Raw genomic sequence first — 24353 nt, 5'->3', positions numbered from 1 at the left:
AACACTGAACTCCAATGTCGAGTGCATCAAGTTGTTTCAATCCTCCAGATTCTGCCTGAGCCCAGTCTCTTGAATTTAGGTAACAACGACTCCTGAAATTTTTATGTCCAGGCTGTTGATTCTTACTCTGATCTCCTTTTTTTTTTTTATGTTTTAACATTTTTTATTAGATTTGTTTCTAATTACATACTTAGTACAGACAACTTGGAAAATATTTTTAAGAAAGGAAAATTTGTATAATTCCATCACCCAATATACATTTAACTCCAGTTGCCTTCCAGTTTTTTTTTATATACATACATATTTTGTTTATAAAAGTATAGCACACTGTTCTGTAGCGTGATTTTTCTATTACAAATATTTTCCCATAGCAATGAGTGTTTTTATACAGCAATACATATATTAACATCCATTAATGAATGTACCAAAACATAGTAATCTCAATCCAAATCTATACACACACATGCCTCACCTCCCTGTGTTTCTCCCCATGCCCCTCCACACAGTCCAAATCTGCAGCACTCCCCCATCACGTAAATACCTGTATCCACAAGCATACACTTCCACTTACCTTGGAAATTGTGGTCCCTGAAAATTATTTCTGAGGTAATCAGGTTTAAGGGTAAAGATTCATCTTTCTTAGAAATATTAGGACAATTGGGTGAGGGATAAACTACCCCATTCTACTATATTTCTTAGTCTCCTTTGCATCCTAGACCTTGGTTGCCACCCTCTCCCCCCCACTCAAGTTATATCCATACACTAAGCATTGGTCTATCTTTTAGGAAAAAGTGGGTGCCAGAGGTGTAGGTGGGGGATGAGATTAACACCTGTACATTCTTTTTTTTTTTTTTTTAATCTGTGACTCTGTTAGCAGGACCCAGAAACCTGCTCTAGCACTTTTTGACTTTTTTTTTTTTTTAATTTTATTTATTTATTTATTTATTTATTTATTTATTTATTTATTTATTTTTGGCTGTGTTGGGTCTTCGTTTCTGTGCGAGGGCTTTCTCTAGTTGTGGCGAGCGGGGGCCACTCTTCATCGTGGTGCGCGGGCCTCTCACTATCGCGGCCTCTCTTGTTGCGGAGCACAGGCTCCAGACGCGCAGGCTCAGTAGTTGTGGCTCACGGGCCTAGTTGCTCCGCGGCATGTGGGATCCTCCCAGACCAGGGCTCGAACCCGTGTCCCCTGCATTGGCAGGCAGATTCTCAACCACTGTGCCACCAGGGAAGCCCCACCTGTACATTCTTGTCTTTATGCAGAGCAGCATTTTGCATATTCCAAATCCTGTTAGCTGATCTGTGTAGTTGAGAAATCTGTTTCTTTTTTCCTCTTTGTAATGTAGAATTCTTGAAATAGGTTTGGACTGCACAGCCAACCCTCAACCGACAAACAGTTTAAGGTCCAACAAGTGACTTCATGCATTGGTTTGAGTTTTCCCACAAAAGCATTGTCTTACAAGGTATTTGCCTCTGGCTAGTCAGCTTATAATGAGCCTGAAATACTACACATTTGTATAAAAAATAGTATGAAACAATGCTGGGAATGAGTAAGCCAGGAAAGGAATACATTTGAATAAGACTTAAACTATATATATATATATATGTATATAAAGTATATATAAACTTTATATATACCTATATATACTTTATATATATATAAAGTATATATAAAGTTTATATATATAAACTATATATAAATATATATATATAAATATAAACTATAATTTATAAAATATAAAATATAAACTATTTATAAACTATAAATATATATATATAACTATATAACTATATAACTATATATATATATATAACTATATATATATATATAAAGTTGATCTTTTTAAAAGAAGATTTACTTGGAGAAAAATGAATAGGTAACTGGAGACATTTAATGGAGCTTCCAAAGAGAGGTCTGAGCATTCAGAGGTTATTGGCAAGGCTCTTTTACTCCTTTTGATGTGTTTTTCACTTTGAATATTTAAAGAAACCCAGTGTTTTATTATGTCTAGCTTCACTTCAAAATAGGGCTTGGATTTTTCTTGATACAGACGAATCACCATCCTTACACTTGTACCGGCCCAGTGTGGTTGGCATTTGTACTATAATTGTTGTTGCTAGTATTTGTATCACCAATGAAGCCGAAAAAGAGAAATAGAGAGGAAGTAGGATTTCTAAGGTAACTTAGGAAAATGTAGTAGGTAAGAGGAAACGTTTAAATGAATCTGGTGAGGACTGAAAAAGTCTTCAAAGGAGGTGAGGTTAAATGGATCCTTAGAGGAAAAAAGGTGGGGCTGTTGGTGGGGGTGACAGGTTTGTCCCTGATCCCCCTGAGGGGGAGTAAAGAAGGGGCAGAGAAGCAGTATTAGATGCTGGGTCCAGCTGTCATGTGTGTAACTACCATAGTTATGGGGTTCACAGAACCAGGGAATTCAAAAATGGAATGACTTTTCCTTTTCTAAAATTGAACCTAAGACAACCTTTTTGACTCATGGCAAATAAACTTTTTCCAGATGTTGTCAAATGTTCTCTGCCCAATCCAGTGATTTTTTTTTCAGGCAAATTGGAGTATTAATCTCTCTGTCTCAGTTTGTTTCACAGATACCATCTAGGTATTTCTTCACATTCTTTCTCCTGCCCCACTGTCCCCTGCATCAGTGCAAGGGGTTTTGCTTTCGTGATGGACCTTGAATGTGAGAGAGATTGGGTCTGGGATGTGTGTGTATGGTGTGAGGTACACATGTGGGGGTGGCCTAGAGGGAATACTGCCTCTGGTCTTATATACATGGGTGATATGGGGGCGACTGTTAACTGTCAACATCAGTGTCTTTTATAGAAATAGAACCCCTGATTTTCAGCTGGACACAAGTTCACCTTGAATAAAGTCCACAACTGCAATCAGCTGTAGCAGAAGTATATGACATTCAAGTTGTGTTCTTCTTTCTCCATTTTCTCTAGCTAGAATTCTGACATGATAATGAGCCACCTTGGACATACGGGTGAGGATAACACCCAGGGATGGTGGTTTTGTGATAGAAGGTTCCTAGACGATTCATGGGGCAGAACTCCCATTGCAGCTCTAAACTGCTTACCCCAGGCTGTTTCATCAGAGAAAAATTAATTTCTATTTGTTTAAGCCATTGTAAATTTAGGTTTTTGTGATAGTAGCTCAAAATATATCCCAACTAGCATGTGGAGGAAGGAGGGGAGACTAATTGATGTAACATATACATAGAAAGTTGAGCAGTAGGTGCCAGAAACAGTGTTGAGTGGTGGATGGATGTGGACCATAAGGAAATTCCCAGAGGCAGCCATACTGTCTTTGATGATGCTAAAGAAATAGCTGAGGCTTTAAAGAACGTATTAAAAGTATGGGATTTCCATGTAACAAAATACCTAGAAATGCACTGGGGATAAAAACAATTGCTGATTACTGCAATTCAATAAACCACTTAATGCAGTCCCTGGAAAGAATTATTAAAAAGCCACCCCAACACTCTTTGGCTGACCTTAGGATCAATCTGCGGTTTAGCATCCCATGTTTGTGGAATTCAGATTTTACGGAGGAAGGATTAAGGAACATATTTGCTGACTGTCTGAAAGAACATAGCTTATGTAAATCAACTATGCTTCAATTTAAAAAAGAATATAGCCTAGAGCAGAGAAATTCTTCAGTTAGGGAGAGAAAGCAAAGTGTTTGTACTTTGCCAATTTACAGACATGCTTCAAAGCAAAAACGTTGAACTTTTGGCTATACAAACAACAGGCACGAAGGTTAGTAGTCCAGCTAGATTTCTACCTCCCAGAGTCCATAGAAATTATGAGGTGACATTTGGTAGGTGGAGAAGATGTGTGGAAACAGGTTATCAGAATTTCATCACACCCTTGGATTTCTATAGTAACTCTGTTCCTTCTGAAGACATTTAGGCTGTAATGTTGTAAGGCTGTAAAACCCCCTTTGCCTAGAGTGGATATATTACTTATTCAACTGAGATCATTAAAGCCACCTACACCGTGACTGATGTGAGGGTTTTGGCCAATGCCCTAGGATGGTTTGGGGATGTGCCCAGCACCCTCTCACTCAGTATGCATCCAGAAGCTCTCCCTTCCTTTCAGCCCAGAGAGAGGCTGTGTCTGGGGAGGGGTGGGGGAGTCTGTGTTGTCCAGGAAGCACAGGGATGCATATCAATCACCCTGTTTGGCGGGTAGAACAGACACGCTGCCCTTTTATCCGATCACTGATCACTGTGCAGGCCTTTCCCGTGCTGGAAGTAGAACTCTTTACAACATAGATGGTGTTCTGAGTTATAGTAATAACTAATGTTTGTGAAGTACTTAAGAAATTACAAAGTCTTCTAGGTTATTTGCTTTTACATTGCTAGGAAACACATGTAGATGGCTAATTTTGATCCTGGTGTTTGCATCTTCCATGAACATCCTTCTAACTGACTAATAGACAAATACGTGTGGAACTTCTCTACTGGACCCATAATGAAATGGGCCTAGGAATCCCCCAAGCTGGAAACTCTCTGGCTTTTCACTGGTGATAACTTCGAATGCTGTCACCATCCAAAGCATAGGGAACTTCTCTTGATCACGCAGAGTTCTCTTTATGAATATTTCTCTGTACACACTCTCTTCCTACCCTGTTGGTGGATTAAAATGGACTTTTGATGTAGCAAGTTCAGATTTTGGAGAACACCCCAATATAGGCAGGTCTGTTATAATATGGTGTGTTTGTTTTTGTTGTTCATTTCATTTTACCTTGGCTCAACCCACTTATCAGACAACTGTATGTTGTTAAAACATTTCACCTCTCAGTTCTACCTTTGTATCAACTAACGTTACCAACCTACAGCTCTTTGTCATGGAAGAAGCAAAATCTTGTTTATCTATGATGACCAGGTCTCTCCCTGAAACTCAGGACAGGCTGTCCCTCCAGCAGCCTCTCGATGACCCTTTGGACTCCCATTTGTTGATCACAAACAACCAGGCGAGTTCAGGGAAGCACTCTGAACTGCTGCTCTTCCTCCGCTACTTCCAGGAATCTTGTAGTCGATCCACCCTGAACAAGCCCTCATTTTTACGGTCTCACTTGTTCCTAACACTGTGTCTTTTACTCAGCATGCATGCTTCTCGGTGAGTTTCCATACCCAAGGCTCTTATTCGTACATCTGCCTGTCCACGCATATGGGCAAGCTGTTAATCAGCTTTTCTTTAAGATCACTGTGAGCATTTCAACTTCCAGTTTCTATTGTGTTACTTCTCAGGATGGAAACTGATAAAATGCATGTTCACTGCAGAGCCCCCAACACCATCCCTGGCACTTCTGCCACTCCCGCCTTCCACACTGGCCCCTGCCCCACTCACCAGCTATTGAGGAGACAACCACAATGCTCCCATTGCTCTGCTTCAGCATGGGCATGGCGGCCCCGCTCAGGACCACATAACTCAGGAAGTTGACCTCCATGTTTTTGCGCACTTGGTCAATGTCATCAATAAATACAGTCATAGGATTGTTGGTGTTGGTGATGTGGTTGAGAATGAGCATGTCTAGTCCCCCTGTAAGAGACGGCTGTGTTGAGAGAAACCATCTGAGGTTGATACCTTCTCCCACTCCTCCCCGTCTCAAAAGCTCCCTGGTGATCCCTAGGGCAAAGTCCAGAAGAGGAGAGAGGAGAAGCTGTCTCACCCATGAGTTTTCCAGCTTGGGCAACAAATTCCTCTGCGAAGGTCATGTTCTCCATGGTGCCAGCAACGTAGTGTGCTGAGGATGCACCGAGCTCCAGGCAGTGGGATACCACCTGCAGAGGCACAGCGGCCATGGTGTCAATCTTGGCTGCAGAATTTTGGGGGGCAGTCTCTGACATAATGGGGGTTTAAATGAGAGGTTGCTCACAGCCCTGTTTTGGTAGGGGTGTGTGTGTGTGTTGTTAAATGCAACTGACACAATATTAGTCCCCTGTTTGAAGTACTGTCTGGAACAAGATAGGGTATAAATGGATAAATCACTGTGCTGGAGTTTAAGTCTGTGCTCATGAGTTTCTGTAAACAGATGTCTCTGAACACATTATTGGTAGGGATGCTAGTTCCTGTGTGGGTAGCCCTAGGTTTGTGAATATTTATTTGTGTATCCTTGGGTTTGTGAGTCTGAGTATATAAGAGAGCGTGTGTCTGCATGGGTACCAGAGTATGAATTCATGAGTAGGTACTGGAATGTTGGTATCTGAGCACATATATGTATGTCTGTGACTCCATGTGTCAATGTGTGTGAATAGGCATGTCTATCTCATAGATAGAGATAGAGCCCAATAACTTTGTGTCTAGATATGTATGCATGAGAATGAATACTTAAATGCATATTTTTATATCCCTGTGGATGTTTGGGTGTTTGAATCCTCCGTGTGTGTGTGTGTATATGCATCTATGTCTGAGTGTGCCAGTTCTGTGTGTTGGCATGTATATGTGAGCATACATAGGAATACATCTGGGCACGTGAGGGTACCTATGGCTGTGGGCACAGGACCCTCACCTTCTTTAGAGCTTCTTCTGACCTCGCTGTCACTACCACATGGGCTCCCATTCTCGCCAGATGATAGGCCATCTCTCTTCCAATCCCCTTGCTGGCCCCTGTGACAATCACTCTTTTTCCTCGAAGCATCTCTGGGAAACCCCAAAAGAAAATGAGGACCATAGTTGGCAGCAACATTCCTCCTCCCACTTTAGAGGTGGAGAGCCTTATCGCAGTGTCTAAAGGTTATGAGCCCAGATCAACTCATCTCAAATTGCATAAATCAATGAAGGAACAGATCAACTCTTCCGTAAACATTCTCTGAAATGGGAGTTTGCTTTGGTTGCTCAAAACCAAGCCTTCCTGCTGTCCTTTTTTGAAAACCCCTATGGAGAGAGAATTCAGCTAAAACACTGGAGTTCCAGACATTTCTGGATTCATCCAGTTGCTCAATTGAAATAAAATTCAAAGAGTCATCAAAACACATGTGCTCAGAGAGATTCCAGATATTTTCTCTCACTTCTATTTAGTCATCAACTCCAGAATTCTTTCTTGTTTCCCACTTATCCATCTCTCCACAGAGCCCAATTATCTGGCTAAGTTGTGAATTTTGGAATTACCCTCATTTTTTTGGTAAGAGATCTGAAACTGCTTTTGATCAAAGATGCCAAATAAAACATGGACTATTTGGTAATCTTTTAACGCCATGATGACCCCTCCCTACACCCCTATTACCCAGCCTGTGGCTGGAAGACGTAGAAACACAGTCTCACCTCAGGGTCCCCTCTTGTTCAGCAACTTTGGGGATCAAGAACTCCTTTTATCCTCAGAAACACTCTAGCCATCCCTGGGTTTTTAAATCTATTCCTCCAAAATTAGACACATTGGTACTTACCTGGTCTGAATTCCTCCTTCGCAGAATAGTAGTAGTAGGCCAAGAAGATCCCCAGAATGGGGAGGAGATATTTTTTCATAAAAGCCATCAGACAGGGACCTGGCCCGAGGAGCCCTGTAAGACACACAGAGAGAACCTACAGAGCTTTCTACAACCTCCTAGGCAGGCAGCGGCCTCTGAATTGTGACATCAGGGATGGGGGAGGCTGGTTTAGTCTCAGGCAGTCCTAGCCAATTTCCCTGTCAGAGCAGTGATTGGCTTTGGGTGGGATCCCATTTGTCCCTGGCAGCCTGTGTGGTGGATTTCATAATGGACAATGTTTACTCCATTTCATTGAGCAAGAAGAGACTTCCAGATGGCCAAGCTCATGATTGTACAGGACTGGATTCCTGAGCATCCCTACCCTGAGCCCGTCTTCCTCTTAATGCCATTTACTCCAGGAATCAACGGACTTTCAAAAGTGATATATCAAAGGCAGAAAGAAAGTGTGCACAGGGCTTCTGGGGAAGTGTGAGTAATAGCAAAGAGAGCCAAAGTCAAGCAAGTCTCATTCTCAGCCCCACCTCCTAGTCAGAAGCAATTAAAAATAACAGCACAAAACAGAAAAATAAGCTTAGTTAAAAAAAAAAAAAGTGCACATTTTGGAGAAAAAAAAAAGCAAAGAAGCCTTATAAATCCCACACTTAAGTTCAATGAACAATATTACAACATCAAAGGGGAATGCAAGCCAGCCAGAACCCAGATGGCGGGAAACCCATGACCGGTCAAGACTCTCAGGCAAGTGCAATGGAATGTACACTTATTACTTTAACAGCAAATAAAGAAGAAATAATGAGTGCCAAGAAAAAAAGGCATTAATTTGTTAAAGTAGGTCTTATAAATGCGACAGAGGACCAAGAACGTGAAGAGGATGGTAGGAAGAGGGGACCTGATGTAGAAGAAAAAAGAATGCGCATCGTTGAAGCAAAGCTAGCCTGAAAAGCCCACATCCAGCTAAAAATTGATCTAGTAGCAGTAAAAGGACCAGGGGGGAGAAACCCCTACTAATTTAGAATTTATCACAGAAATATAGAAATAACAGCCTTGGTATGTCTGTAGCAAGAATTTATTAAGGATCAATCTTCAAAGAAAGAATTTAAGATATAGTATTGTTAAGTTTTTCAACTTAAAAACAACTAACCAAACCATACACATTACCCTATCACAGAGCGAATCCAGAATTCTGCAAGTTACCAGTGTAGCCAAGAAAATCATTTAAATATAGCAATAAGAATAGGTACCTGTGCTTTGGAGGAGGAATGTGGGTTGAGGGCGGGGGTTGGAGAATTCACACAAGATTAAGGCAAATTGAATTATGACCCCAAGTACAGTATCTGGAAACACTCACTGAATTTTCACTTCAGAGCAAGGGAAAATAAGACCCAGAGGAGATGAAATAATTTGTCAACAAAGGCCCACAGCTGTGAAGTTCACTTCCAGAAAACAGTGCAGATTTGAGAACAGTTGAGGGCTAGATAGAGCTCAAGGTTCATGGAGGACAAAATAGAAAACATGCTTTTTAAAAATCAAGTGGAAAATTACATTACATAGTGTCAGAACTACAAGATCTATATGCATAGTTTTATAAAGGACTTTATGCCACCAAGATATGTTATACACTAGACTCCATTTTCATCTCTACAGGAAAAGGAATTTAAGTTTTATTTTCTTAATACTATACTATTAATAGCAAAAATATAGGAAACAATGAAAAATGACTTTCAAATCTGATGATGCTAAAATGATAGAAAGATGAACAGATTAGGGAAGTTTATTGTCTGACACACACAAAAAAAGAATTTTAAAGTGCACTACAGAAAATATAAATTTAAAGAAAGCAAAAATAACAATGAGCAGGAGGAACTGTAGGTGACAGAACATAAAACAAACACAACTATTGCTCATTGTTGGCTGAATTAAAAAATGAAGTCCAATGTTGTGCTGCCCCCAAAGACACATTTAAATGCAGACACATAAAAAAACCTGCAAACAGATTAATAGTTAGATGGCCAAAGAGCCATCACGTTGGAAAATAGGGGTATAGAGAGAGCATCCAAGAAAATAATTTTCATGGACTTTGATGAAATAATTTTTTTTTTTAAAATATACTCTGACTAGCAGTCTGTTTTTTTTTTTTAATTTATTTATTATTTTTTAAAATTTTTGGCTGTGTTGGGTCTTTGTTTCTGTGTGAGGGCTTTCTCTAATTGTGGCAAGCGGGGGCCACTCTTCATCGTGGTGCGCGGGCCTCTCACTATCGCGGCCTCTCTTGTTGCGGAGCACAGGCTCCAGACGCGCAGGCTCAGTAGTTGTGGCTCACGGGCCTAGTTGCTCCGCGGCATGTGGGATCTTCCCAGACCAGGGCTCGAACCCGTGTCCCCTGCATTGGCAGGCAGATTCTCAACCACTGCACCACCAGGGAAGCCCGAAATAATTTTTTTTGTATCTTTTTTTTTGGCTGCATGGCATGAGGGATCTTAGTTCCCCGACTAGGGATCGAACCCGAATCGGTGCCCCCTGCAGTGGAAGTGCGGAGTCTTAAACACTGGACCGCCAGGGAAGTCCCTGATGACATAATTTTTAATCAATAAAATGCATTAATGAGAATGAGGACACTGCGTAATGGTTGATGACATTCAATCTTAGAGGTTCTCAGAAGTTTTGGTCTCAGGATCCCTTTAACAATCTTAAAAATCATCGAGAATCTCAAAGAATTTTTGCATATGTGGTTTTACCTATTGACATGGATGTATTAGAAATTGACTGAGAATTTCTTTTTTAACTCAAGAATACATAAGCATCCATGTATTAAGCTTTGTATTATTACACATCCTGTAGGCTGGGGAAACTCATGAGAGAAGGAGAAGGAAAAAGGACAAATAATGTTTTAGTATGATTATGAAAGCAGTTTTGACTTTTCAAACTCCCAAGAGGGTCTCAGGGACCCAGGGGACCACACTTGGACCACATTATGTAATACACATGGATCCACTGTATGTCTATAGTTACATGCCTGGTTCTCTCATTAGCTTGTCGACTCGGACACGGACTATGTCTTTTTCATCTTTATCTCTCTCCATCTCCCTCTAGCTTTGCTCCAAAATAGGCATTCAGTGAACTTTTGCTGTTTTAGTGTTTCCGAGGCACTGCAGCAATGAGAAAATTGCTGTCTTTCTGGAGCCTGATTTAATCCGGGGAAGTCACTGAGATTTAGCATTCTGGCCAGAGCTGATCAACCCCCGCCCCCTAATCCTCTTCTGGTGGTGCTCAACAAATTGAAAAAAAAAAACAAAGACAAAAGGACAAAGGAAATATGAACACTTCACCTAGCATTTGTTTGGACAAATTTTCACCAATCAAGTAAAGTTTCTTTCACTGCCATAGCAACGAACTGAGCTGTTCATTCCTTCACGCGGCTCCTTCTTTGTAAGGCATTGACCACCTACATTTCCGAGCAGGGTTTCAGTGAAATGCCCTCAACATGACCTGGTCATTTTCAAAAACCCACGTAGCATGGGTCACTCTCAGCTGGACGTGCATGGCTGAGCCCAGCCAGGAATTCTCTCCGACTTGATCAGCCCCACCTAAATAAATGGGGTCAAGAAAAGCGAGACGGTGAGAAGATGTGCGGGGGTTGTTGAATGGGAAAGGGCCTCGGAGGGCCAGGCCAGATCTGGGAGGACTCACAGGAAGTGGCAGACACGTGGGGGGGGAGCAGCCACAGGGGAATTCCTGTGCATTTGGCATAAAATGTAGATCATGCAAGGAGCACCTGTCATTTCTGAGGCAGCAGCATCTGGAGTGCCTTCTGGGACTGTTTGGTAGCTTTGTTAAGAAAGTGGTCTCTTCCTTGTGAAAACTAATCCTGCCAGTAGAACAGCGGGCAGACCTTGGAATAAAAGGTGGGTGAACCCTCTCTGTTCCGAGGTTCTGCCTTCTCTGGGAAAATAACACCAACAGGTTGAGACAGGAAAGGATCTTAGCATAATGTTAGAACGCATAAAATTCTCCCCTTTCCTCAATCCTCCCACCCTGTTCCCCACCCCAATCCAGTTCCTCTGGTCCGATTTTTTTAAAGAACTCCTCAGTCTGTGCCATGGCTGCCAAAATCTGTTTCTAGCCATGGAAACAGCTGTAAAATGAAATTCATGAAATTCATTCTATAGCAAGACAAGAAAAATTTAAACAAAAAATCTTCTCTGCCCTTCGGCCTCCTTTCTCCTCCCACTGTGCATTGTATATCTGTATTATGCATGGCCCAAACCTTCCCCATCGACAGAAATACCTGCTCAACCATAAGAGCGATGTTCTCCTAGCATCAATAAGACAATTCCTTCAATATAACAGTCCTTCGGGGCTTCCCTGGTGGCGCAGTGGTCGAGAATCTGTCTGCCAATGCAGGGGACATGGGTTCGAGCCCTGGTCTGGGAGGATCCCACATGCCGCGGAGCAACTAGGCCCGTGAGCCACTACTACTGAGCCTGCACATCTGGAGCCTGTGCTCCGCAACAAGAGAGGCCGCGATGATGAGAGGCCCGCGCACTGCGATGTAGAGTGGCCCCCACTTGCCGCAACTAGAGAAAGCCCTCGCACAGAAACGAAGACCCAACACAGCCATAAATAAATAAATAAATAAATAAATAAATAAATAAATAAATAAATAAATAAACAAACCCAAAGTTAAAAAAAAAAAAAAGAGAACAGTCCTTCATGGTGCTTAGATGTGGATTATGTAAATTGTCAATAATCTGTCATTATACGTCCATAATACAGCCCTGTGTCTCAAAAAACTTATATAACTGTGGCTTGACTTCTAACGGGCAGAACAATTCTCAGAACTTTCTGAGATGCTCTTCCTGGGTTGTAATCCTCAAATTTGACTCAAATAAAATTTTCCTTTTCTTTCTTAGATCAACTGATTCATTTTTTGTCGACACAACTATCATTTTATGTCGTTTTGTCTAATAACATGGATTCCCTGCCTCCCCTACCCCATCCCCTTCTTCTCCCTCCCCTGTATACCTAACAAGAGGGAAAGTTCTATTTGTCAACCCTTCTGTAGGACCCTACTCCTAATGCACAGATTTACTCATTTTTTCCAACTAATGGAAGCTCAGATGCAGGAAAATGAACTAGAGACGGGATAACCTGCCCTGTGTCTGCCGTCCTGTCCTTACCAGTCACGTGTAGTCCATGGCAGGGGGACTGGTGAGGCAGACTACCTGGAATCTGTTTGCCTGGGAGAGCCGAGAGCCTCCTGGGAAAGAGCAAGTACCCTAATGAGGCCCAGAGTTTGGCGTGATCCCTGCCCCTCAGTGTGGGTAGGGCAGAGACAATTCTAAATATGTACTTGCGTGCAGTTTTTCAAGATTTTCCTCTGGTCTATGGCACGTGAACTTGCCCTGGAGCTCCGAGTAGCCATGCACCGTAACTGTAAAGTTACTCCCCAGAAAGTTTGGTGAAACAGGAGCAGCACCAGGGCTCCATGGAGAGGCCCGCACAGCGGGGAGGAGAGGGCTGACTCTGGCAAAGCCACCGCACGGCTTCGGCCACCCAGTGCTTTTTCTTGGTTGTTCAGCCCAGCTTTCAGGAAGCTCATCAGGTTGGCATAGCAGCCTCCGCCAGGTGGGATTCTTAGGGTGCCAGTGACTACAGCATTAGAGGGAGGCCACTTCCCTTTGGGGTGAAGTAGGGTTGCCACATTCAGCAAATAGAAAGACAGGACACCCAGTTAAATTTGAATTGCAGATAAACAACAAATGTTTTTGAGGATTTATATAATCTCAACTATTGCATGGGATTATACGAATACTAAAACATTATTCATTGTTTACCTGCAATTCAGATTTAACTGGGTGCCCTGAGTTTTATCTGGCAACCCTGGAATTGGCACAGAACTTTGGGAACGCTGGGAAATTGTACCTTAGGTGTGGACAAAGCATCCTTGACCGTAGCTACTGATAGCAGAAGCAAGAACACCTTGTGTACCTTCCCCGCAATGGAATCCAGCTGCCCGGCCACAGACAGCTCCCAAAGGGCTATAAGTAGCAAAGGAGGAAAAGGGTACATGCCACGTGTTGGCTGAGTGACTTCATTTATTTAGGTTGTACTACCGATCAGATCCTATGACCTATGAAAAAACAAATGCCTTCCAAGTCCTAGAAGGCGCTAGACATGGCAATAAACGAAATGTGTAAAGTATTGTCAGTGCTGTGATGGAAGTCTACAGTGGGGAGTAAAGAAGGAAATAGCCCTTTCAAAGTGGGGGATGGGCAAGTAGGGCAGGCTTCAGAGGAGAGGTCAACCCTGATCCATATTGGGGCAAGAACAGGAATACTCCAGGCAAATGAAGAAGGGTAGGAGGGAGCATTGCTAGGGTTCCAGAAGTGTGTGGGAGAGAGAAGAGGGTTGCTTTGTAGAACATTCCGTGCAGAGGAAGCTGTGTGAGAAAATAGAAGGAGGTGTGGAAGAGAATGGAGTGTTTGGGAAACTGCAAACAATTCCACATGGCAGGATCACTGAATTTCAAGGGATGGGGTTACGTGGGGTGAAATCAGCCAGGAGAAGTAAGCAGGAACCACATCCTTGAGGGCCGTACACATTTACTGCTGGAATCTGTTGTTCTGGCATTTACTGCCAGACATGAAGCCTCTGCACCCTCATCCCTTCCCAGAACTCTGCCTGTTCACTGGCCTTTTGCATCCCTCACAGCCTTATGCTGAAAATTCTGGATCCCCTGCCCACCTCGGGCTCATCAATCCAGCCCCCCTCCCTCCATCAACACTTCACTCCCCCAGTGCCACGCTGGGCCTGGCCTCGTCCTCTGGCGGCTTGCAGCTCTGGAGCTTTGCTGAGCCATGTTCCTGGGCTCCCCAACCCATACGCAGGTAGATTTTCCTACCACGTCTTCCGCTTTTTGGTTCTGTTTACTTATCTGATGTCTCAGGAGCCCTATCTGCTCTTGCCTCTCTCCCCTGCTCCCAAGCATCTTCTTCCCTTGGATTCTGTCTGTATATAGTCTCTGGGCTTTCTTCCTACTCCTCAGACTACTTCCTCTTGCTGTTCTTTAGATTCTGTCCTCCCTCTTTCCTCCTTTCTATCTTCTCTGGGCGATTTCCCTCATTCTCATGGTTCCAGTTGCTATCTTTAAGTTGATGAGTATTAAAAATCTCTATCTCCTGTGCCGCATTGTATCCTAAATTTCAGGCGGCATAACCACCTGTTTACTCCACCTCTCCCTCTTAATGCCTCCTAAACACCTCAAACTCAACATGCTGAAACTGCCCTGATTATTTTTTTTAACAGCTTTTGTGAAGTACCGTTTTTATACCAGAAAAGTATCTCGTGGTAAGTGTACAGTTCAATGGTTTTTAATAAATTTGCGGAGTTGGGAAACCATCACCACGATCCAATTTTACATTTCCGTCACCCCCCAAAGATTCATCTTACCCATTTACAATTACTCCCTGTCCCCATCCCCAGGCTTGGGCAACCAATAATCTAGTTTTTGTCTCTCATTTTAGTGGCATCACATAATATGTGATCTTCTGAGCCTGATTTCTTTGACTTATCAAGTTTTTGAGGTTCATCCATATTGTAGCAAGTATCAGTACTTTGTTCCGTTTTATTGCCAAATCATAGTCCGTTGCGTGGATGCACTACATTTTGTTTATCCATTCACTAATTCACAGACATTTAGAATTTCCCACTTTTTGGCTATTACAAATAGTGCTTCAATGGACATCGGTGTGAAAGTCTTTGTGTGGCATTGCTGGGTTGTGAGGTAAATTTATATTTAACTTTTAAAGAAACTGCTAAACTGTTCTCCAATGACTTTGTGATTTATTTCAATCAAGGGCTTTACCATCCATCCAGTTAAAGCTCCAGAACCTTGGAAGTCCTTCTTTACTCCTTCTCCATCTCCCCACCTTCCATTACTTACCAAGCCCAGGCAATTCTACCTCCTAGATATCTCTAGAGCCATGTCCCAATGCTCACCCTCGCTATGACTATCCTCACTCAGGCCAGTGCTGTTTTCTGCTTTAGTAGCCTCATCACTCTTCTCTCTGCCTATCCCACCTTCTCCAATCCATTGATTTATTTTTTAAAAAGATTGGGCTTCCCTGGTGGCGCAGTGGTTGAGAATCCGCCTGCCAATGCAGGGGACAAGGGTTCGAGCCCTGGTCTGGGAAGATCCCACATGCCGTGGAGCAACTGGGCCCGTGAGCCACAACTACTGAGCCTGTGCGTCTGGAGCCTGTGCTCCGCAACAAGAGAGGCCGCGATAGTGAGAGGCCCGCGCACCACGATGAAGAGTGGCCCCCGCTTGCCACAATTAGAGAAAGCCCTTGCACAGAAACGAAGACCTAACACAGCCATAAATAAATAAATAAATGTAAAAACAAAACAAAACAAAAAACAGTATCATTTTCATCAGCAACTACAAACCAAATACTATAAAGATTGTCTTAAATTAAAAAAAAAAAAAAAGAGTGTGAAACATTTGATATGCACAAAACAATAGATGAAGCCATGAACAATTTAGGAGGCATGAGAATGAAGCAAAAGCCTTGCTGGTCTACCAACCATCTTAAGACCTGACTGTTGTCAACACTTTGGAAGTGCCTGTGGGCTTCAGTGCACCCAATTCTTCTTCAATGACTCCTTATTGTTCTTAGAAGAAAGTCCAAACACATTATTTTAGCTTTAACAAGCTCTTTATAAGCTTTGAAATAGTTTCCCAGGAACCTCTCACCACTCTACCCCCATTCCTTCTTATCCTTCAGGTTCTACCCATTGAAGTCACCCTCCCTGCCCTCCCTTGGACATGTAAGGTATCCCCAAACACAGGGTATTTCTCTTATCATAGCTCCCATCGCTTTGTACTCACAGTTGCCCATTTGTCTGTTTTTCCCATTACACACAGGCCTGAGAGGGCAGAGGCTTGATCTGTCTCACCAGTGTATCTCCCGTGCTTAGCACGGTGCTTGCACACGATGCAAGTGCTAGAAAGCATTTTCTGAGTGCTTAATGGAAACAGACTCTTATACATACAAATAAATATGTCTGCTAGGTATTTGAAGGTCAGGAGAAATCTCTAGGCTAGAGATATTGATTTGGGAGAATGAAATCATATAAGTTAAAGTTAAAAGCAGACAGATGACACCCCCAGGGAGAAGGTGAAGGGCACAGTGGGATATCACAGAAGACGAGAACTGGTGGAGAGGAGCAAAGGAGAAACAGGCAGCAGGAGGACCTGAGGCAACAGGTAACCTGGGGGAGGAGGGGTGGGGGTGGGCGGAGGGTGGTCTCTATGAGAGGCGAGAGGTCACAGCTTCTGAGAGGTCAAGGAGGATGAGAAGCGACCAAAATACATCGGGTCTGGGAATAGGAATCGCTGGAGGCCTGTCAGAGTCGTGAAGGCACTAAAGCCAGGATGCTATGGGTTGAGGAGTGATGTACAGAAGGAAAGGACATGTTTAGTGTGAGTGTGGAGGAGGGGGACATTCGAGGATCTTGGGAGGCATGCAGATCTGAAGGAGGGTTCTGATTTTTAGGATAGAGGTGAGTTAAGGTTTCATTCAAATGTTTTTGAGCATTTTCTCTGTGCCAGACACTGTGCTGGGCTGAGCAGATTTTCAGCGTATGGGAAAGATCCAACAGCGTCCATGGACAGAATCGCTGGAGCGGCAAGATTTACAGGGTCTGACGATCTGGCACGTGGCTCCAGAAAAGGAGACTCAAGGAAGGAAGGTGAGGGTGGCTATTGAATTCCTGCGGTCTGCTTCTGAATTCCGTGAGCTTTTTAGCCTAGCGTGTTTCCTTCCTTCGATTTTTGAGAGGCAGATGGCTAAGGCTTCCCCATCTGTCCATCTCTCTTGGAGGAGGGAGAGGAAGCAGGTGGGGAGTTGAACTCCTTAAGGTCTCCTTTTCCTCGGATTTGGCCACAGTATGTAACTTCTATTCTCATATCTGCCTCATCCCGCGCCGTTCCTGATCTTTGTGCATTCACACCTGTAAGGCAGGAAAGTCTTTCCCAGGGTGGTTGAATTTTTCCTTTTCTGTCTGATGGGAGGTTCACGAAGTTTGAGGGCTTGGAAACCACCTGGGAAAATGGCCTTATAGGAATTATAGGAACGGAGGGAGAATTTCTAGGTTTAGGATGCTATGAGTTTTAACAGGTTTCTGCCAGAAGAGGGAGCCCCAGGGCTGAGAGAGAAAGCACAGACTGCTGGGGTTTAAAATCATGGGGATGGGGTCTTTGTTTCTGGTATTGTTTTCAGCAGTCCACAGGGGTTTATGGGTTAAGATAAAAGAAGATGAAAGAGGGAAGGAGGGAGGAAGACAGACTTGCAATACACCGACATATACACAGAAACAGTTACACACACACAAATCACATAAACCCCCCTCCCTCACTCCTCCCTACACGCACTCACAATTTCTGCTTTAGTCCAGTGATTCCTAAAACTTGCTGTGCAATTGAATCATCTGGGGGAACTAAGGGCAGATCCCCAAGCCCCACCAAGGCCTGTTGAATCGGAACCATCAAGGGTGGGACCCAGCAATCTGTGTTTTTGCAAAGCTCCCCAGGTGATTCTGAAGTAACATTTAGGTAGACAGACTGGGGAACTCTTCTGGGTAATTAGGTAAATACTTTAAATATAGCTTGTTTGAGACTGAATTTAATGGCTCCAGCCATCAACATGTTGAGTGGTAGGTAGAATGTAATCCATGAATGCTGTTATAACTGAGCCATTTCCTCTCTTTCTTCTTTTCTTTCTTTCTTCTTCCCTCCCTCCCTTTCTTTCCTTCTTTCTTTTCTTTCTTTCTTTCTTTCTTTCTTTCTTTCTTTCTTTCTTTCTTTCTTTCTTTCTTTCTTTCTTTCTTTCTTTCTTTCTTTCTTTCTTTCTTTCTTTCTTTCTTTCTTTTTCTTTCTTTCCTTCTTTCTTTCCTTCCTTCTTTCTTTCTTTCTTTCTTTCTTTCTTTCTTTCTTTCTTTCTTTCTTTCTTTCTTTCTTTCTTTCTTTCTTTCTTTCTTTCTTTCTTTCTTTCTTTCTTTCTTTCTTTCTGTATTTATTAATATAATACATGAGAGGCTTTACAAAGTCACATGATATCAAAAGGCTTATGATGATAACAGCAATCCTTGCTTCTCCCTTCCCCTTGCCCTAGTCCCATTCAGAGGCAACCACGTTTTAAAATCTTATTTCTTTCCTCTGGGAATTAACTGCATATTTAAAAACATTTACTGCTATTTCTTGATTTTGCAGTTTTAGAGATTATTTATTGATTTTCCACCAAGGAATATTAGGACTTTTCCTTTTTTTTTTAAACAGCACACACAGATACTCATTCCCTTCCTTCTAGATTCCTAACACTATTAAATTACAATTTTCATTAAATCAATAGTCAGTGTTCATATTATTATGACTGTTTTTTTGCAGCTCAGCAATGTAATGTACTATGATTGCATTTCTTTTCTTCTATTCCCCACCCCCGACCCGGGAGTCAATAATCACCTCATTTTTGTTTGTTTGCTTACTCAGTTTTCATGTTCTCCAAATCCTCCGGTAAGAGCAATACAACTCAAATAAATTGGTCAAATTAATTGGATAAGCTATCTATTTTTTCCCTTGGAGATATCCATCTTGGAGCCCCGGTCTTCCTGTTCCAATCTGGACTAGGAGCTTGATAGGCTGGTAGATGGGACCTCCCTTTGCCATCCACCTGACAACCCTGACTTTTTCTTGGTTTATTTCTTCATGATGGTAGGGAACTTTTTTTGAGACCTTGGATGCAGGAGTGCTATTTTACATTGAACATCTTTCATGGGCTTTAGTCCATCAGACCCTGGCCACATACAGCCCAGTGTGTCAGCCCTGCCTGCTTGTCCTTACTTTACCCTCTCCCTGATTCATTGTTTGGCTGGGTAAGGATTTCAAGATTGGAGATTATCTTCTCCTGGAATTGGAAGACATTGCTGTATTGCCTTTCGGTTTCTAGCTTCCAGTATTGATACTGAGAAGTTCAATTTCTGTCTGGATTCCTGATCCTTGGTTTGTGAACTGTCTTTCTTCTCTCTAAAACTTTTGGGATCCTTTTTCCCCTGATGTTCTAACGTTCCTAATTATGTGCTTTGGGGAGAGGTTTTTTTTTTTGTTGTTGTTGTTGTTCATTGTGTTGGGCACCCACTGGGTCTTTTCAATATGGAAATTCAAATTTTCATTATGGGAAATTTTGGAGAAATTATCTTTTTGGTTAATGTATTCCCCTCCATTTTCTCTGTGCTCTTTTTTTTGGAATTCTTATTAGAAGATGTCAGAGTTCCTGGATGGATCCTGTAAGTTTCTTATTGTTTTTGTCCTATTTTTCATCTCTTAACCTATCTGTCCTACTTTCTGGGAGATTTTGTCAATTTTATCTTCCAGTACTTCTTTTTAATTTTTAAATTTCTAGTTGTATTTTTATTTTAAAAAGCTCCTTTCTGTTCTCCACTATTTTTAAAAACACTGACTTCTTGATCTTCATTGATGTATACACTGCCTTCCTTTATCTCTGGGGGGATATTGACGTTGCCAGGGCTGTTGTTAATGATTTCTTCTGCTCCCTGGATTACCTATGTTGGGGTCTCCATCGGCAATGCCAGGGGCTTTCATTTTATGCTTGGTGATCTTTGGAGTCAATTCCTTGGCTGTTGGAAGCTTTGTGTGTGAGGGCAGGGCTTGTCAACTATGGGAATGCACTGCAGGATAACCCAGAGGGAAGTTGGCAGTATCATTGGGGGACCCCCAAATATCAGTGTCTGTAATCATTTTTTCTTTAGTTGTATACTCTCTACAAGGAGGAATGCTTCATTCTTCTGCCTGGGGTGGGGTGGAATAAGGAGAAAGCAGAGGGCTGTGCGTGTTCTGGAATCTGAGTCAGGAGAGGGGCTGGGGAGTCTCATCTTTCAGGATGACGTCTTCCTCTAATTCTCTGTTTCTAGCTCCCTGCCTAAGCCCACCCTTTGCTGTGCCTGATGTCCCTGAGCCTGGCATCTCTTTGGCCGATTTCTCCAGAAAATAAACTTTCCTTCTTCTTGGAGGGAAAGAAAGGGGATTTGGAGCGTCTCTTCCTATTTTTGCTCCCACCTCTCCCTCTGAATTGAGGTTTCTGGTGGTCTGATCCCTGGGACTCTCCTGGGCTCTGTGGCTTCTTGTTGGCCTCCATGGGCTGTTGGGCTTCAGCAGACTCCAGTTTGCTAAGTCACTTATCCCGCGTCCATCCACTTTCCATCTTCTGAAAGGGTATTGACATTTCTCATCTGTTGTTGTCTCCATTCTGGTTCTCTGTCCTTGTGATTTATAGCATGCACATTCTTCTACTGTACTGTGATCAGTGCATTTTGTAAGGGAGCAGAAATGAATGTTTGTTCAACTGGCATGCATAACCCTAGAGAGTGCTTTTGAACAGCCTGTCAGGTTTGAAAGGAGAAGAAGCCTATAGTAGTGCCATCTTCTATTCCTCCCAAGATACCCAAAAGTCAAGAGTGTGGGAGTGAGACTTTTTATTAAATCATTTAAATGGAAGAAAAGGAGGGGAAATCTTTCATTTGTTCATTCATTCATTTCCCCCAAATGTTTATTGAGCACTAATAAATGTCCAAAACTGTGCTTGGTGCCAGGAATATATTGTAAAAGCTGATCAATATCTGATGTTTTCCTTCAAGGAGATTCTAGTTAACTATAAGGAGGGTAGGCAAGTAAATCAAAGCTCACAATAGTGTAATAATAATGTGCATAGGGTGCTAACGGAGTACAGAGTAGGGCAGCCAAGTCATCCCAGGGCAGTGGGAAAGCCTTCAGGGAGGAGGTGACCCTGGGGCTAAGTTTTGAAGAATAAGTACAAGTTATGGAGATGAAGAAATTGGGGGAAGGCCATACCAAGCAGAGGGAGCTATATGTGTTTATGTAAGGAGTCTAGAAATAACTTGATACGTCAGAGCAACCTCAAGTAGTCTGAAGTGGCTGGAGCAGGGGTCCATGTTGGGGAATGGCCTGAGTAAGAATGTAACAGTCACTGAACTATAAATATTCACGTTAGCCCACAGCATGATGCTGGGCCTACTAATGAAATATGCAGAAATAATAATATCTTATTCTCTCTGTGAATTTGAGCAAATTAAAAAAAATATTACTTGTAAAAGGAGGATACTATGCGATTATATAAAGAGATAAGATATGTAAAATGCTGGATCAATGTAAAATATTCTGGCTCTTTCATGACAAATCTGTCTTGAATCCTTCTACTCTCTCCAGTTTCCTAACAGTTACAAAACAGATCTAGAAAAGCTTAACTATTAGGAAAATCTTTTCCCACTTTCCATTTCTGCCAAGTAAGGATTAGTTGAGCATCTTTAACTGAATATTTTATTTTATTTAATCAGGAGTTGCCATGTTTATGTGTTCTTGGGTATCTGGGACACTTTTGTATAAAGTTTCTTGCAAGGCCCCTGGGTGGGACCGAGATAATTGAGTTCCAGTCTCCCTTCCTCCACTGACATATATGTGACCTTGGGCAAGACCCTGCCCCTGTCTTGGCTTCAATTCCCTCACCTGGCAAACAAGAGGAATTAGATTACCTTTAAGATTTGTTCCAGCTCAGAAATTGGATGCATGGAGCTTTTTAGCTGTACTGAAATTAGTATCAAGAAAGAGCTAGGATTTTTGGATTTTATTTTCATATCATACATAAGAGGGAAAGGCAACTCCTTTCAAATTTTGGCAAGCAAGCAGAAGTGAGATTCTTCCATCTCTCCTTACCTCTCCCGCCTTCCTTTCAGCTTCCGCCTGTGATGCACTCACAGAAAACCCAAAGGAAAATACTGGCACTAAAAGAAAAATAAACACTTCAAGTGTGTCCCTTTGAATTGGTAAGCTCTGTTGGAAAAGTTGGGGGAGCAGGACTCTTCAAAGCCAAGTGTTGTGAAAACACACCATCATGGTCTATAGGCATTTTCCAAAATGTGAGTTTAACTATTTTAATTCCCCCAAGTGACTGGATCAGTAAACTGCAACCTTCTGGATGGTACTAGCTATCGATGGCAAGGGAAGGTTTGGGTAAATGGGGGTGTGGAGAGTGGGGAATGCTATTTCTTGCTCCTGTTAGGTTTCCTCTAATGGACCTGAAACCAGGGGCTTTGAAATCTGAGTAGACCCTTCTAAGGCTCAGAATGTCAGTATCCCGAGCAGCAGGCTGGATTGGGATTAAGGAATAGATGAACAGCACAGGAAGAATTTTGAATGACAACTTTAGGCCTCCCTTGGTCCTTTGAATAAGACTCCTTGAGATAAAACATGCCTTCTTCAAAGCTCTAGATCTCAATATTAAAAATATGAAACTAGCTGATGATTGGATGCAAAAGGCAGATATCTGCACTCTTAGCAATTCCCAAGATACGGCATAGTGTTTGTGCCCTGTCATTACTTTAAAGCCGCTTTATAAAAATGCTTAAGACCTCCAATCTTTGTATGATTTCAAAAGAACATGCAGACCTTTTTTAAACTATTTTTGCAATTTTTTGTTTCAACTTAACTTTCTGTCCCAAAATGATCAGAATGTGCTCAGTGCCAGTAACAGACATCTGGTTCCATCTGTGTTTTATCACATCTTCCCTCCTACAGAATGCAAAGCTCCAAAAAAAAAAAAAAGAATGCAAAGCTCATCGGGCATTTCTTTTTGTTGCTTGTTTTGACCAGCATTTGACATTGAAATCTCTTTCAGCCCAGCCCTCCTGTTTATTCCAAATAGATGCATTATTTCAATAGCGTTTTTTTGAGGACCTACTATGGACTAGGCCCTGACACAAATGGTGATGCTATTACATATTATTGTGATTTAAAAGAGTCTTACCTTGGGGTTTCAACCAGATTTGCCTTCTTTTTATTGATCTCGTTTTTCCTTTTGCTTCTTTTCTCCCTCTCCCTCCTCCTCTGCCTTCCCTTCTGTTTCATCTCTCTCTTCCTCTGCGGTTTCCCACTCTTTGGGGAGGGGCAGGGTTTCCTGCTCAGAAGTTGGTTGGTTTCTGGGAGGAGTCAGAAGATCTGATTCGGGACTGGAACCAGCTGGTCTGCCACCTGATACAAGAAGGTGAAACCCGGGCCAAGGAAGAAAGCCCTCATGCTAGGACTGAGCTTGCAGCCAGGAGGCACCGGGAGATGAGCCCAGTCCTGGGCATCAGGCATCAGGGCTCCCCAAAGAATAGAGGGCCCCTGCAGCGGCCCACGGTGGGAATGCTTGGAAGTGGTCCTGGTTGCCCTGGAGACTTGTCCATTACTATTGCTAGCTCTGAACATGCCAGAGGCACACCAGGCAGAACCCCTGTCCCACCCTTAGCAAGCGCTCACTCTCAGATTCCTGGCTTTGCCTCAAAGGAAATAATTAAAACAAGAACTGGGTTTGGGCAGATTTTCCTTTCCCACCAAGAGAGACCAGCAATCTAATGTACTCTGTGAGGCTGCGTGTCTACGCGTTTCTTAGTTATAAACTCCTTAGGAATCATTGAGATGACTTATAGATCATTACGGTGATCACATCAGCGGGGGTGTGGAGTGGACGGCAGTGGGGAGACGGATCCACATGGGGTAGGGTCTCCACAAGTAGGGACAGTAATTCCAACCTGATTCACACCAACTAATGATGGAGGGTCACATCCCAATTCAGAGGTTTCCGTTCTTTTGGACTAAGGCATGGATAACAATGGGTCATCAAAAAGTTTACTTTCTTCATCCATTTATTTATTCTATATTCAACAAATATTTAATGAACACCTGCTCCTTGCCAGGCACTGGGTTAATACTTCAACTGTTGGGTTTACTCCAGAATGCTCTTTGAAAGTTTCCCGAAGTCTGTTTTCATTTTTAACTTA

The 24353-nt window shown here is 42.5% G+C and overlaps 1 protein-coding gene across 1 annotated transcript in view; it reads right to left on the bottom strand.

Annotated features, from left to right (window-relative positions):
• Positions 1 to 23418, bottom strand: part of HSD11B1 (hydroxysteroid 11-beta dehydrogenase 1) — a 48075-nt gene extending 24657 nt beyond the window's left edge. Inside the window, exons 1-5 of the mRNA XM_061185542.1 lie at positions 23339 to 23418; positions 7407 to 7520; positions 6533 to 6663; positions 5693 to 5804; positions 5371 to 5562 (exon numbers count right to left, since the gene is read on the bottom strand). Of these exons, the coding sequence (XP_061041525.1) occupies positions 5371 to 5562; positions 5693 to 5804; positions 6533 to 6663; positions 7407 to 7494 (523 nt within the window). The 5' untranslated portion in view covers positions 7495 to 7520; positions 23339 to 23418. The remainder of the gene's footprint in view (positions 1 to 5370; positions 5563 to 5692; positions 5805 to 6532; positions 6664 to 7406; positions 7521 to 23338) is intronic.
• Between the last annotated feature and the right edge of the window lie 935 nt (positions 23419 to 24353).

This window comes from Eubalaena glacialis, chromosome 3 (assembly GCF_028564815.1).
Source record: "Eubalaena glacialis isolate mEubGla1 chromosome 3, mEubGla1.1.hap2.+ XY, whole genome shotgun sequence".
In the NCBI taxonomy this organism is placed as follows: Eukaryota; Metazoa; Chordata; class Mammalia; order Artiodactyla; family Balaenidae; genus Eubalaena; species Eubalaena glacialis.
This window is presented reverse-complemented; position numbering and strand designations above follow the sequence as displayed.